We start from the raw sequence: 14,841 nt of genomic DNA, 5'->3' as shown, positions 1-14,841 counted from the left end.
GGAAGGCTTACCAAAACTAAACATACTTTTTCCATAACATCCGGCAGTCACACTTGGTATTTACCCATTTGTGTTGGAAATTAATATTCCTGCACAAACCTGCACCAAACATTATAGTTACATGTTTCAAAGAGATTTTTATTTGAGAAGCAGAGACAGAGCCCCTACCCACTGACTGATTCCCACAAATGCCTTTGGTGGTCCACGCTAGACCTAGCTGAAGCCAGGAGCTGGGAACTTAATCCAGATTTCCCATGTGCGTGTAGCAACCCATGTATTTAAACCATCACCTGATGCCTCCCACAGGAAGCTAGAATTGAAAGCAGAGCCAGGACTCAAACACAGGCATTCTGATATGGGATATAGTGTCCAAGGCAGCATGTCCTTGAATACCATGCCAAATCCCCAGCCCCCATGGATTTGTTTTTTTATTCCTCAACTGTGTGAAAGCAGAAATAAACCTGGAGTTGGATAGCTTGTATGAGCAGATGAATTACCAATATTTCTGGTGTAACTCCACAACACCATTCTTTCCAAGATGAACTTTGTGGAAACTACTGGCTGACTTGTCTATGTTCTATGGGTGGTTCTGTTTCAGATTTATTGACCAGAAACGTCTCAGATCTGGGATTGTTCATTAAGAGTAAACAGCAGCTTTCAGACAACCAGAGGCAGATATCTGATGCCATTGCTGCCGCGAGTATTGTGACAAATGGCACTGGGATTGAGAGTACATCGCTGGGCATATTTGGGGTTGGCATACTCCAGCTCAATGACTTCCTGGTGAACTGCCAAGGAGAACACTGCACATTTGATGAAATTCTCAGCATCATCCAGGTTGGTGCCCATTTGCCCGTGTGTGTAGGTGATACTTTTGGCTCATCTAACAAGTTGTTGTTAAATATTTGTTTTTTCCTATACTTCTTTGCAAAACTTTTATGTCTGGGACAGAAATAAGAAGCGGAAGGGTTTTTTAATGCTCAGTATTGTGTTCTTTAAAAAAAACCACTTATTTTTATTGGAAAGGTAGATCAAATTTAAGGAGAGACAGTGAAAAAGATGTTCCATCTCCTGGTTCACTGCCCAAATGATCAGAGCTGAGTTGATCCAGAGCCTTCTCTGGGTCTCCCATGCAAATACAGAGTCCCCAGGTTTGGGGCCATTCTCTGCTGCTTTCGCATGCCATAAGCAGAGAGCTGAATGGGAACTGGAGCAACCCAGGTCACAAACTGGTGCCCATATAGGATGTTGGCACTTGCAGGAGGAGAATTAACCAATTGAGCCATTACATTGGCCCTAATACGCATGTTCTGATTTAGCACGTAATTGACTCATGAACAAGGCCATATCTGTCTCCGTGACTGAGGAATCATTACATAATTCCTTCTTCTCCTATTACCTATATCATAGTTTGGGTTTTCAGCTTCCTTTGTTATTGAACAAATAGTTGTTAGCGCCTACATTGCTGCCACAGTTCCTGCCTGGAGTAAGAAACAGAGTTGGGAAAAGCGGGAAGGATCAGAGCTCTGGCCCGCAAGGCAGCTTCCATTCCAGTGCTGAGGCAGCCAAGAAACAAAGATGGGCTATAAGGTCAGGTAGTAGTGGATTCTTAAAAGAATCAAGGCAAGGCTAGAGCGATGGTGGAGGGCTGGGGGGAAGGAATGAGCCGGGGCTACCGGGAGGAGCTGGCATCTGGACTGAGCCCTCACTGAATGTCAGAACTGAACAAAGAGCATCCCCGACAGGAATGGGAACAGCAGCAGCAGGGACAACATCAAAGCTGGTGTGTCTGTGGCCCCTCGGCCAGCTAGATCTCAAGCAGGTGTGCAGTGACCTACTCTGCTCAGCCTGTTAAACTGCCCTTCTAGAGAATAAGCTGTGCTGCTGAAGCAGTGGAAATAAAGGGCAGTTAGGAGAGGGTGGTGGTATTTATGCGAGAGGCAGGAGGGAGCAAGAGGCAGGCAGAGGGCCAGCGTGGCAGCATCCCATGCAGCAGAATGACTCATGGATCCTAGGACGAGGGAAGCCGGAGAGGACCACCACAGTGGGGAGCGCTGCCTGCAGTGCTGCTGGGTGCAGGTGCAGTACTAGGTGGTCTATGTGAATCGTCTCATTCTACCTGCCACCATGTCCCTGGCCGTTGCACTTACTGTCTCCACTATCACCTGGCTAAACCAATTCCCTTTCTTATAAATCAGCCTTATTCTTTTCTCTTGTTCCTTTTTTTTTTTCTCATAAATAAATCAGCTCCATGTAATAAACTCACATATAATGAATGTTTTCTTTTGGACTAAAAACTACCTCTTACCATTACATGACTAAATTAGTTCAAATATTTGTTTTAGATGTTTCCTGATGAAAACAGAACAGCTTTAAAAAATGATGTGGTGTTTCCCTCCTCCTCCCCACCCCCGCCCTGTGGTTTTCTTTAACTAAAGTGCACTTCTTTTTTTCTATTCCTGACAGAAGTTCGAGCCTACCATCAGTATGTGTCACCAAGGTCTAATGTCATTTGAAGGCTTTGCAAGGTAACTTTAAAAATATCTCTTGATCGTCTTTGACAAGTGTGCCTTTTCCCCACGCACACTTAAGAACATTTGTCTCATCTAGGTTTCTGATGGATAAAGATAATTTTGCCTCGAAAAACGATGAGTCGCAGGAGAACATCAAAGAATTGCAGCTCCCCTTATCCTACTATTACATTGAGTCTTCCCACAACACCTACCTCACTGGCCATCAGCTCAAAGGGGAGTCCTCAGTGGAACTCTACAGCCAGGTACCAAGATTGTCACTTGAAATGCGGTTTTCATTAATCCTGTTTATTTACGTAACTACCAAAGTCAGCTACCAAACAGCTACCAAACAGCTATACATCCAGCTCTTGTTTTGTTTCCTCCCTGTCTATACTTAACCTTTATTCTAAGCAAAGAAAAGAAAGTGTTTGTTTGAGACTCATAGCTTTTAGATCCTAATGGGTCTGACCTATTTCTACTAAAATTAGATTTTCTCATGGGAAAATTATCTAATCGTTTCACAAAATGCTAAATAAATCAATACATTGTAGTGGGAAAGCATAGTAGAAAAGGCAACTTTCTCCAAAGATAATGCCAAGATATCGTTTGTTTTGCTTTGTAGATGGTTGGACAATCAGTCCATCTCTATGGTAACCAACTTAAGGCAGAAAACATCTCCACGGACTGTGGGCCCTGTCCCTGTGCACCCAGGTTCATGGGAATGTTCTTTGAAAGCCAGGCAGCTCTCTGCACTGGGAAAAGCACATCCTTTTGACCTACGTGTCCAGCGGCCAGCAGTGCGCATGTCTGTTGCCTCACTGCCGTATTGTCTGCAGCTTCCTCAGTGCTGCTGCTCCTTCTCGGAACCCCTACAGGACGGATTAACCGGGAAGGAGCTGGGCTAGATCCAAGGACCGTAATCATCGTGGCTATGGGTCTGAGTTTGAAAACTTTGATTATGCTGCTGATACAACTACAGTGACCGTGGGATTCCTTCCTTCACCACATTGGTCCAGAGTGTCCTCAGAACAAGGAAAGGATTTTTGTCCCAAGGCTTATTTTACATAGAAAATATAGTTTAGGTTGTTTTCTAAGGAACTTTCATTAATGAATGAAGATGTTTCCATGTAATAGTGAATTTCTTTTTTTTTTTAAGATTTATTTACTTATTTTATTGGAAAGGCAGATACACAGAGGAGAAAAGACAGAAAGGAAGATCTTTGGTCCAACGATTTACTCCCCAAGTGGCCATAATGGCCAGAGCTGAGCTGATCTGAAGCCAGGAGCCAGGAGCCCAGAGCTTCTTCAAGATCTCCCACTCGGGTGCAGGCTCCCAAGACTTTGGGCCATCCTGCTTTCCCAGGTCACAAGCAGGGAGCTGGATGGAAAATGGGGCTGCCAGGATTAGAACTGACGCTCATATAGAATCCTGACACGTGCAAGGTAAAGACTAGCCACTAGGCTACCATGCTGGACCCATGTAGTACTGATTTTCAGAATAAAAGTGCTAATTAAGGGGCCTGAGGAGAGTAAGGAGCAGAGAAGAATGGGGCTCCTACCCTCTTCCACCACAGCTGCAGGGTAACTCTTGTATGTGCTTCTCAGTCTGTGCTTCCACTTGCACAGAGTTCCAAAGTCAAAAGAAGTTTGAAAGCCATCATCCTGTGGAAAAGAAATGAAATGCACACACGTACACACAGATACTATAGAGAGTTCATGTATATATGTGCCTGTGTATATATTCATAAAGTACATACATATATGCCTATATATATCCACATGGGTGTGGGTGTGTGTATTTCCCTGGAAAAATAATTGAGGCTCACTATCTCATCTTTAATTCCTGGTTTACTCCCCTGTCTGACTTTAAAGAGGCTTTTTTTTTTTAAGATTTATTTATTTGAAAGCTAGAGAGAGAGAGAGAGATCTTCCGTCCCCTGGTTCATTCTCCAAATAGCTGCAATGACCAGGGCTTACCAGTCTCCTGTGTGAGCGCAGGGGTTCAATCACTCAAGCCCACCTTCTGCCGCTTTCCCAGGCACATTAGCAGGGAGCCAGATTGGAAGCAGAGCAGCCAGGGCATGAACCAAACTGATTGTTAGTCATGTCTCCTGGAGCACTCAGAGGTGTGAGATAACACATCAAAGCTTAGCAGGCAACTGCACTGTTGTTGATTACCGACCGTCTGCACTGGGATGGGAGAGGGAAGGTTATGGAGGATTTGCCTTCTCTGCTATGACTGTTGTTCTGTAGGTAGATACCAGGCAAGGGTTTGATAACTCTTTGCTTCTGCTCTTCTTACATGTTCATAGCAAAGATATTTGTGGCTGAATTTGGGTCTTAGTGGAGGAGATTTTTATCCAGACTGGCTTATTATAAATGTTTAGTCCAGCCATTGAGGAAGGAGTGGCTCCTTTTCCTGTGAGCTCTGGTGTGGGCACTGTTGCTTCACTGACATCATACAGACAGAGCACTCAGCGGGCTCTCTAATTTCAAGTGTACCATTGCAAGGGACCCAAGTCATTCAGAAACTTGCCACGTGCTTCTGCCACATTTTACCTTCCAATAATATCCATTTCTGGTTAACACTTCTCCTCTTAATCTGTTCTCTCTCTTCCCTGTCCCAGATTGTTCATGGCCTTTGACCAAAATGCAGTGTTTGTTTTATGCCTAACACCTGTCACCATAGGCCCTGATGGTGGACACCTATGGACACACTGGACTGTGTGCTGGGCTTAGTTTGAAGCTTTAGCACCTGGTCCACATCTGGAATAAATTAATTTATTGATCACACAGGTCCTCTTGCAAGGCTGTAGGAGCGTGGAGTTGGACTGCTGGGATGGAGATGACGGGATGCCCATTATTTACCATGGACACACACTGACAACCAAGATCCCCTTCAAGGTAAGGGGAGTGTTCCTGAAGTCAGATCATCATCAGGCCTCATATTCATTTGCCATGTAAACCAGGGACTCTGCCAACTTATGCCTTTCTTCCTGGGTTCTGATGCTGCATATGAATGCAGACATTCTTAAGTGTGTGATATAATATGTGGGACATACAGTTGTTTATTTTTTTTTTCTGGGAGTTGATCTAGAACTTTTATTCTCATTTGACTGAAAATTTGTAACTATTACCTTAGGTTAGGTGGCATGTAAAAATAAAAACATTGTGATTTTTACAGGATGTGATGATATACAAAGGCAGAAACTATTATCTGATTAGAGGAATTAAAGGTCACTTGTCCTGGCATACAGTCGACCATGCCCAACATTGTCTGTTAAAACGCAGTTGAATAATTAGCATTATAAAGTAATGACAATCAGTCTTATCTAGGAGGACTAGTCTCATGGGCTTATTGTTTCAAATTTTGAGTAGCTTATTGGTTTATTATTTTTTAAGAGTCATTTTATTTTTATTTGAAAATAGAGAAATTTACAGAGAGGAGAATCCATTGGTTCATTCCCCAAATGGCCACAAGGACCAGAACTGAGCCTGTTAGGAGTCAGGAGTGCCTTGTGGATCCCCATGTGGATGCAGGACCCAAGCACTTGGGTCATCCTCTATTGCTTTCCCAGGCCAAAAGCTGGGAGCTAGATCAGAAGTGAAATAGCCAGGACACAAACCAGAGACCATATGGGATGCTGGCATCACAGGCACAGACTTAATTCACTACACCATAGTGCCTTATTAGTTTTTAAAAAACAAAAAAAACAAACATTTATTTTTAATGGAAAGGCAGATATACAGAGAGAAGGAAAGACAGGAAGATCTTCCGTCTAATGGTTCACTCCCCAAGTGGCTGCAACAGCCAGAGCTGAGCCAATCCGAAGCAGGAGCCGGGCTTCCAGATCTTCCACATGGATACAGGGTCCCAAGGCTTTGGGCTGTCCTCAGCTGCTTTCCCAGGCCACAAGCAGGGAGCTGGATGGGAAGCAGGGCTGCCGGGATTAGAACCGGCACCCATATGGAATCCTGGTGCATTCAAGGCGAGGACTTTAGCCGCTAGTCTATCAAGCCGGGCCCGCCTTATTGGTTTATTATTAAGTTAGTAGCCTAGTTGTACAATTACCCATGCAGAGAACCTCAGACTCTGTGATGTTGTTTTTCTCTGAACTGTGCCCAGGCTTGGAAGCAATGTCGTATTTTCATCTTGTATGTAGAGATGGTAGTAGCTAAAATATATTTTTCTCTTTAATCCTTAAAACTCCAGTAGTCAGTATCAGCTGATGACTGCATTTATGTCTAAGTAGATGTGATATATGACTTACTGGCTTAAGGTTAAACCCCTCGAAAGCACAGTGTCTCACTGTGCTTGATGCTGTAGCTAAAACAGTATCTGTAGCTAATCATACAGGTAGATGACAGATTCATTAAACAACACAGTGATCACTGTTCCTTACAGGGTATAGACTAAACTCAATATGAATAGCTTAATGTCTTTATACAAAATAGCCGTATTCTTGCATTTAACTTGAAAAACATACTGGAAAAGACAAACACTGCCTTAACTCGAGTCTGCTACAGACAGCAACTGAGAAGCTGTCTGTCTGCACGCCCGTGGCTTTCTGATGCCCCTGGACGGATACGTAGCTGCTAATGAGCTGTCTGGCTCCCACAGGAAGTCGTTGAAGCCATTGATCGCAGTGCTTTCGTTGCCTCTGACCTGCCCATCATCATATCGATTGAGAACCACTGTTCATTGCCTCAGCAGCGAAAAATGGCTGAGATCTTCAAGGTAAGGTCTCAGCTGAGAGAAAGGATGATCTTGGCCTTGACCTCACATCATCATGGAGTTTCATGTGGGCCCTTTGTGATCAGTACCACAGCTGGGCCTTGGCCACGAAGCAGGTGCCCATGCAGGCCCACAGACATGAGGCGTGGTCCTACCTCAGAAGCGGGACCCCTCTTGGGTGGTCCAGCTGTGGACCAGAGTGATACGGCCTTTGGTCTCCTTCCCCCTTCCAGAAAGGGTTAGAAGACAACACTGCCTAAGTTGGGGATACATAGCGTCACCTGTCATTTGTATTGAGGAAAAGCAGACGAGATCTCAGAACCATGAGATAAAGCTTCTAGTGGCTACACAAGAGCGTGGGGGATCTAGGGTAGCAAGAACTGACGTTAAACAGCTGGTGTGTTGCAGCTCTCCTGCAAGGGGGTTAGTCCACAGCACAAAGAATCTAAGACGCAGATTAAGGAGTGAGTGTTCTGTTACCATTCCCCTCTTCCTCCAGCGGCAGAGGCCTTTGTTGAAAGCTGACTCTGCCAGGGAAGGAAAATGACAAAAGACATTGTCCCCCAATGCTAATGCCGGTAGAACTGAACAGGCCGTCACATTGCCTTGGCCTAAGCATTGCTTTTTGGGTTTTTTAGTTAAAATAGCTAGAAATGGAAATTGCCATAATTTCTGCCCTCTCCTGATGTGTCACCCTGTGTCTGCTCATGTCCACCCACACATCCGCTTTGGAGAACACTGCTAAGACCTTTGTGGAAATGGCATGTGCGGTTTTTTTTATTGTAGTTTGGGACCAGTTGTCCTTATTTCCATCCTCTAAGTCCTTATGCTCGTCTGTAACCTACAAGGTACGGCCTCTGATGGGATCTCCTTTCTCCGTGAATACATCAGACCTCAGGACCTAATGCCGAAGAGCCGGCTCTTGAGCCATCTGCACAATCAACCGCTGTGTGTCCTCCTAATCCCTCCCTTCCCTCCTACAAGAAACTGCAGAGGAAAAAGGACAGCATCTTTTCTATTCCTCTTTTCTAGTTTTTTTTTTCTTAATTTATTCATTCAGAAGAGTTACTTAGAGGGAAAGAGAGACAGAGCGTTATCTTCCATCTGCTGATGGATTCCAACAGCCGGAGCTAAGCCAAGCTAAAGCCAGGCTTCTTCCAGATCTCCCACATGGACGGCAGGGTCCAAGCACTTGGGCTACATTCTCCTCTGCTGCATTACGCAGGCCATTATCAGGTGACTGGATCAGAAGTAGAGGAGCTAGAACATGAACCAGTGTCCATATGGGATGTTGGCATTGTAGGCAGCGGCTTTACCTGCTGTGCCCCAACACCAGCCCCATCCTAGGATTTTTTAAAACAAATCAGCCAGTCTGAACTAGCTTGTGTGTTTGTAGAACAGGGATTTCGTAGAAGCACAGATAAAAGGTATTCATTGTGGATTTTCCTTCATCCTTTTCAGACTGTGTTTGGGGAAAAGCTGGTGGCTAAATTCTTGTTTGAAACTGATTTCTCAGATGATCCGATGCTTCCCTCACCTGACCAGCTGAGGAGGAAAGTGCTTCTTAAAAACAAGAAGCTCAAAGCCCATCAGACACCAGTGGACATCTTAAAGCAGAAGGTACCGTCTTCTTGCTAAGCAGGCTATGAATGTGCTGTGTGCTTACAATAACAAAACTTGACCTCCCTTGAACTTTTCGTTCCACTTGCAGGTAACCATTTTCAAGACTGAGTTCCTTAAAGGATGTATTTGATTTTGGGTTTTCCATTTCACATGCCAGTAAACACTTATCCCCGTGGAGAATGCACAACGTTCTTTAATGATCCCAAAAAGGATGATATGTGACTGTAATCTCTGGACACAGGCTGCAGGGCCAGCAGTCCCACAGTGATTGCTCTAGTCTGTTCTGGAAAAAGCCTCCTTTAGGGAGACGCCTTGGAGTGAGATTTGTGGCATAAGGCCAGCAGGAACAGCAGCAGCCCTGTGACCCCAGTGTGTTTGCAGCCTGTTGACCACGAGGTGTCCCCAGGCCCACCTGGCTCACAGAGCTCGGAACCTTGGTACCATAAGCCTGTGTGTGCAGGGCAACCCTCAGCCCAAGGACCTGATGAGAGGTTCAGATCCAGTAAGTTAAAGTCACGTGCCAGTCCACACTTCCTTATGGTAGAGAGTGACAGCTGCTCAAACCATTTGTTCTATGTACTAGGGCACTGCTGGCCCTCATGCTGAGGAAACTTATAGCATCCAGGATCACAGCATGAGCCGCAAGCCACCCTGCAGTACCCAGAGCAAGTGTGCAGAGCCACGCCCAGGGCACAGCCTCGGCCTCGAACCTTTCATTCCTCCTTTTGGCATCACATCCAAGCACCAGTCCTATTCCAGTCCTGTAAAATAGTGGCTCCCAGAGAATGGAGAGTTAAGCCCAAGAGTTCTGGGGGCCCCACAAGTTTAGAACCCATGTCCCCAGGTTACTAGCGAAAAAGCAGTGAAGTCGAGGTGAGTCAATGTTCATTTGGTTTTGTTGCGGAGTCCACTTGAACCAACCATCAGTCCTCCTGACAGCTTTGATTGGTAGGCTTCCTGGGTAGGGCCTGGGCTGAAAGCCTGCAGGATGCTCAGCCTAGTGCCAGGGAAGTACTGACAGGTGCCAGGGTGCAGCCACTGACTACCACACACCACGATGGGACCGTGCGGCCATCAGTCTCTCTGGGCTTTGGAGCGTCATCTGGAAAATGGGTAACTGACCTCAAAGGCACTAGTCTCCCAAAAACCTCTCCCAAGGTAAACTGTGGACCTGTGAGAACAACAGACCATACAACCCAGGCTCCCCACATTATCACTGTTTCCCCCAGGCGGGTCTTGGAAAGCATCTTATTATCCCAGGGTTCCTGGATTGTCCAGCTCGGCCACAGTGGGAGGCTGGGTAACCCACAGGAGGGGCTCCTGAGGTCAGCAGGCCCCAGGATTATGAGGGGAGAAGGACAGTACACAGACTCCATAGTCTTTTTTTTTTTTTAAAGATTTACTTATTTTTATTGGAAAGTCAAATTTACAGAGGGAAGGAGAGAGAAGAAAGAGTTTCCATCTGCTGATTCACTCCCCAAATGGCCACAACTGCCTAGCTGAGCTGATCTGAAGCCAGGAGCCAAGAGCTTCTTCCAGGTCTCCCACATGGGTGCAGGATTCTAAGGCTTTGAGCCATCCTTAAGTGCTTTCCCAGACCACAAGCAGAGAGCTGGAAGGAAGGTGGAGCAGCTAGAACATGAACTAGCACCCATGTGGGATACTGGCGCATGCCAGGTAAGGACTTTAGCCACTAGGCTACAGTGCCATGCCCAGACTGCGTAGTCTTTATAAACCTCTGCTTCTGGTCACAGAAGTGGCTGCTTCTGAGAGGCCTCAAACCAGTCCAGCTTAACAGTTTACCCCTAGGTCAGGTTTACCCTAAGTGGAGTGCCTCAGAGTATCCTGTGTCCCCTAGGCCTATGGTCTTCAAACCCATTCATTCAAGGATCAGAATTTTGAAAAACTTTGTGCCTCTCATGTCTTTTACAAGGAATGTTAAAAATTGTATCATAAGTTTAAAAGATTTCTTCCTATTGTTTTATGCTGAGAATAGTAAAGGGGATGACATTGTGGCACTGTGGGTTAAACTTGCTTGCAACGCCAGCATCCCATATGGGAGCAGTGGTTCAAGTCCTGACTGCTCAGCTTACACTTCAGATTCCTGATTGTTCCTGGGAAGGTAGCAGATGATGCCCCAAAGTACTTGGGACCCCTTTCATCCATATATGGAACACCTGATCAAAGTTCAAGTTCCGGCCTTCGCCTGGCCTAGATGTTGTGGTCATTTGAGGAATGGCTTGTTTTTTTTTTTGTTTTTTTTTGTTTTTGTGAACCCATGCTTACTTGAGCTAAATCACCTTTTTTTTTTTTTTAAGCTCCCAAGAACCAACAAATAATACATTTAGAACTCTTGACACTGGCCACAGTGACATTTCCACAACCTACTTCTTCCTCTATGTGAAAGCCCCCATTCCCCATTGTCTCAAACAGTCCGGTCTGTGAAGCCCTTCTGGTGTCTGGCGGGCTGGTGATGTGGCCTCCGTGGAGGCTGGAACGCCTGGAGCTTCTGTGCGCTGGAGCCTGCCCTGGCTTAGGCCTGGGCTGCACACACACCGTGCACTTCCCTGCAGCCGGGAGAAGTAAACTCAGCGAGATTCCTGCTGTTATCCTTCACTACACTCCCCTCCCCACAAAGAATTCTCTAGAATTTTTGACCTTGGTTTCAGAACTTGAGCCTATTAGAAAGCTCACACTAGATGCCAGGCACTGGGAAGAAAGAGGAGTGAGAGCTTGCTCCTGCCTGGCCCCCTTGGAACCAGCCTTCTCTTCTCTCTGCTGACCATGGCTCTTGGATCACGCGTCCCAGTGCTTCCCATACTCACAGGTGTGAGCATCTCTGGGCCCCTGACCTCCCGTTTCTGACTGTCTCCAGCTCCTTGAATTGTGCCCTCACTCCTCGCTGTTCTCCCACTTTGCTGCCAGAGCCTGCGGTGGCTGCTTGCATCATCCACATAGACATGTGTGAGTGGCTCACGCACACCTTCCACGAGTGAGCCCAGGTTTCAAAGAGCTCTGATCGCACCAGACACTCGAAGAAAGGTGGGGACATCCCCCTGGTTACAGAAGCACAAGAAGTGCTGCCCTGGAGACAGACCTTTGAGGAATCACATTGCCCTGTAGCGCACGAAATGAGGGCTGTGTGAACCCCTGCAGAAGGGCGTGTCTCACTTCAGTCAAGCCATCGGAAAATTCCAGTGTTTTGTGGTTTCTGTAGTTCCCAGTTTTTCCATAGTAGACTGTTACACCCACAGGGTTCCCTAAACCCACCCTGAGAAACCCCAGCCCAGACAACGTTCAATTTGTGTAACGAGCCATTTTACAGAATACTTTATCGCGGTATAGGCATAACCTAAATATGTCCTCCTTATGTATACATTGTGTTATAAAGTTATCATAACCACATTTCACAGTAGGGGATTACTTTTAAACACATATATAATTCCAAGGTCAAATAGTCTACATCACAGGAATTCTTAATCTTGCTATTAGCTAGGGATAGAATTCAAGGAGCAGATGAGCCTCTGCCTTGGGCTGACTACAGGTGTGGGCAAGGGGACCGAGCGCGGCAGCCTTGGCAGTTTCCGTGCCTTTGTCACTGGTGGAAATGGGGCTACTGCTTATTACTTCGCAGCTGTTGCCAGGACTTGTATCTGGGAGAATTGTTCATGCCCGTTACGGTTTCATCATTACGTGATCCGCCGTCATTACGTGTGCATTTTGTGAAGACAGGAGACAGCATGCATTCTGAAAGCACGAAGGTGGCTTTTTCACATGTTGATGACCGTCAAACATTATTTCCTCCTGTAGTTGGGGTATTTCATGCACTGAAGGAATCCTAGCTCCTCGGACTGCCAGCGGGCTCTGTGACACAAGAGGTAGACAACCCTGGTGGCATTAACCTTGACTGGCCCCTTTATGAATGTCATTTTGTGTAATAACTGTATAGTCACACATACTGTAATGTGTGTGTATATCTACATATATAGGTATTAAATACACAAGTCTGTGATCAACAAATAATCTCCTGGCTGAGCACATCAAGTTCCCTAGAGTTTCTATGCCTGTTCTTGATTTACTGTACGGATAATATCCCTTTTTTCCTTTTTTAATTTTTAATTTTTTTAAATATTGTTTACATAGTTCAGGGGGATGCATGCACACGTGAGCCTCCAAGTAGGATGCTGAGGGTCAAGGGATGAAGGAAGACAGGTGGGACACATGTGTCAGTATTGTTCTTTTTCTCCTGTGTCCGCTGTGGGGGAAGGGAAAGGGGCAGCTGCTTGAAGTTTGAGAGGGAGAAGGAAGGGAGAGAGGAATAGAGAATATAAACCTTCTCTCTGCTGGTTCACTTTCCAAATGCCCACGACAGCCAGCTCTGGGCTAGGCTGAAGTCAGGAGCAAGGAACTCTACTGAGCTCCCCGACGGGTGGCACAGATCCAAGGACATCAGCATCATCTGCTGCCCTCCCAGGTGCATTAGTGGGAAGTTGGACCAAAGTATCCCGGAACCAGCACCCTGATGTGAGATGTTAGCATCCCAAGCAGTAGATTAACACACTGTGCCGTAACACCCACACTAGACCAACTGTCCTTTTGAACTCTTTGTCCATATGGATTGAGACATGACTCTGCAGGTCAAAAGGCTTTAAGAAGGAAAAATGTGGGCCCGGCGTGGTGGGTGACACAGTGGTTAAGGTCCTCGCCTTGTGCGCCCAGGATCCCATATGAGCGCCGGTTCTAATCCCGGCAGCCCCACTTCCCATCCAGCTCCCTGCCTGTGGCCCGGGAAAGCAGTCGAGGACAGCCCAGAGCTTTGGGACCCCGCGTGGGAGACCCGGAAGAGGCTCCTGGCTTCAGATCGGCATAGCATTGGCTGTTGCGCTCACTTGGGGAGTGAATCATCGGATGGAAGATCTTCCTCTCTGTCTCTCCTCTCTTTATATCCACCTTTCCAATAAAAAAATAATAAAAATAAATCTTTTTTAAAAATTAAAAAAATAAATAAAAAGAAGGAAAAAAGTTGGTTCTTAGCATAGACTTAGCATTGCGGCACAGGCGGGCTGAGTAACTTGTTCGGTCATTTGGGACTGCCCTTGGCTGTCCAGCACGGTAAAGGTTTCCCTCACAGGGTTTGCCCTGGAGACTCTGAGTAGTTAGGCACCACACAGGATCTCCTCCCGGTTGTTGCTAAGCATTCCAGGATTCCTCCTGCAGGTGGCCGACATTCCTCCAAGTGCTCATAGTGCATTTCAAGTGAGCCTAAATATTTTTCCCTATCCTAGATGAAATCAAATGGATTAAGCCACTGTTAATGACTAGGATAAGCTGTACATGGAAGTTTTGGCGGTTCCGAATGACAATTCAGTAGCTTCGCACTGAGATTGACATTGCTCTCCTCCAGGCACATCAGCTGGCTTCCCTGCAAGCACAGGCTTACAACGGTGGGAATGGCAACGCCCCAGCTGCCAGCAATGAAGAAGAAGAGGATGAAGAGGATGAATATGACTACGACTACGAGTCCCTCTCAGATGGTAAGAGAAACAGATCCTAATGCTGTGTGCAGGGGGATGCTTGGTGATTTCCTGGTTTCTGCTCATTTGTGTGCTTTTTCAAAAAGGTTGAGTTCCGCACAGACCAGCAAGGAAGATTCTTATAATTCTGTCCAAGGCTTTCCAAACTTAGTCATTTAGCAAGGAAGGATCACACAAGGAAAAGACTTCTGTCATCCGCCTTGATCAGAATATAAATGCATCATGGGGAGTGAGGTACTTGTGAGCCAAGGTCCAGGAAGAAGAGGTGGAATGGGAGCAGAGAACCCCATTTTTGTCCTCTCATTTTGCAGTGGCCCATGTGCTTGGGCAAGAATTGTAGTCTGTGACCAGATTTGATCTCTTCCCTAGCACCACCTGCAAGGGGGCAGCTTCTCCACACCCTGCTCTCTGCTTCTCCTTTTCTGCCTAGCCCTGG

General features: G+C 46.3%; 1 protein-coding gene across 4 annotated transcripts in view; it reads left to right on the top strand.

Annotated features, from left to right (window-relative positions):
- PLCE1 (phospholipase C epsilon 1) overlaps nucleotides 1–14,841 on the top strand; it is a 239,590-nt gene that overhangs the window by 193,135 nt on the left and 31,614 nt on the right. For all 4 annotated transcript variants that reach the window (XM_040992440.1, XM_040992438.1, XM_040992439.1 and 1 more), the window contains 7 exons: nucleotides 599–837; nucleotides 2,467–2,528; nucleotides 2,611–2,776; nucleotides 5,310–5,417; nucleotides 7,135–7,251; nucleotides 8,710–8,868; nucleotides 14,276–14,405. In XM_040992440.1, coding sequence (XP_040848374.1) covers nucleotides 599–837; nucleotides 2,467–2,528; nucleotides 2,611–2,776; nucleotides 5,310–5,417; nucleotides 7,135–7,251; nucleotides 8,710–8,868; nucleotides 14,276–14,405 — 981 coding nt within the window. The remainder of the gene's footprint in view (nucleotides 1–598; nucleotides 838–2,466; nucleotides 2,529–2,610; nucleotides 2,777–5,309; nucleotides 5,418–7,134; nucleotides 7,252–8,709; nucleotides 8,869–14,275; nucleotides 14,406–14,841) is intronic.

Source organism: Ochotona curzoniae, unplaced genomic scaffold (assembly GCF_017591425.1).
Source record: "Ochotona curzoniae isolate NIBS_2020 unplaced genomic scaffold, NIBS_Ocur_1.0 contig_66, whole genome shotgun sequence".
Classification (NCBI taxonomy): Eukaryota; Metazoa; Chordata; class Mammalia; order Lagomorpha; family Ochotonidae; genus Ochotona; species Ochotona curzoniae.
Note: the sequence above shows the minus strand (reverse complement) of the source record. Positions and strands in the feature narration are given on the sequence as shown.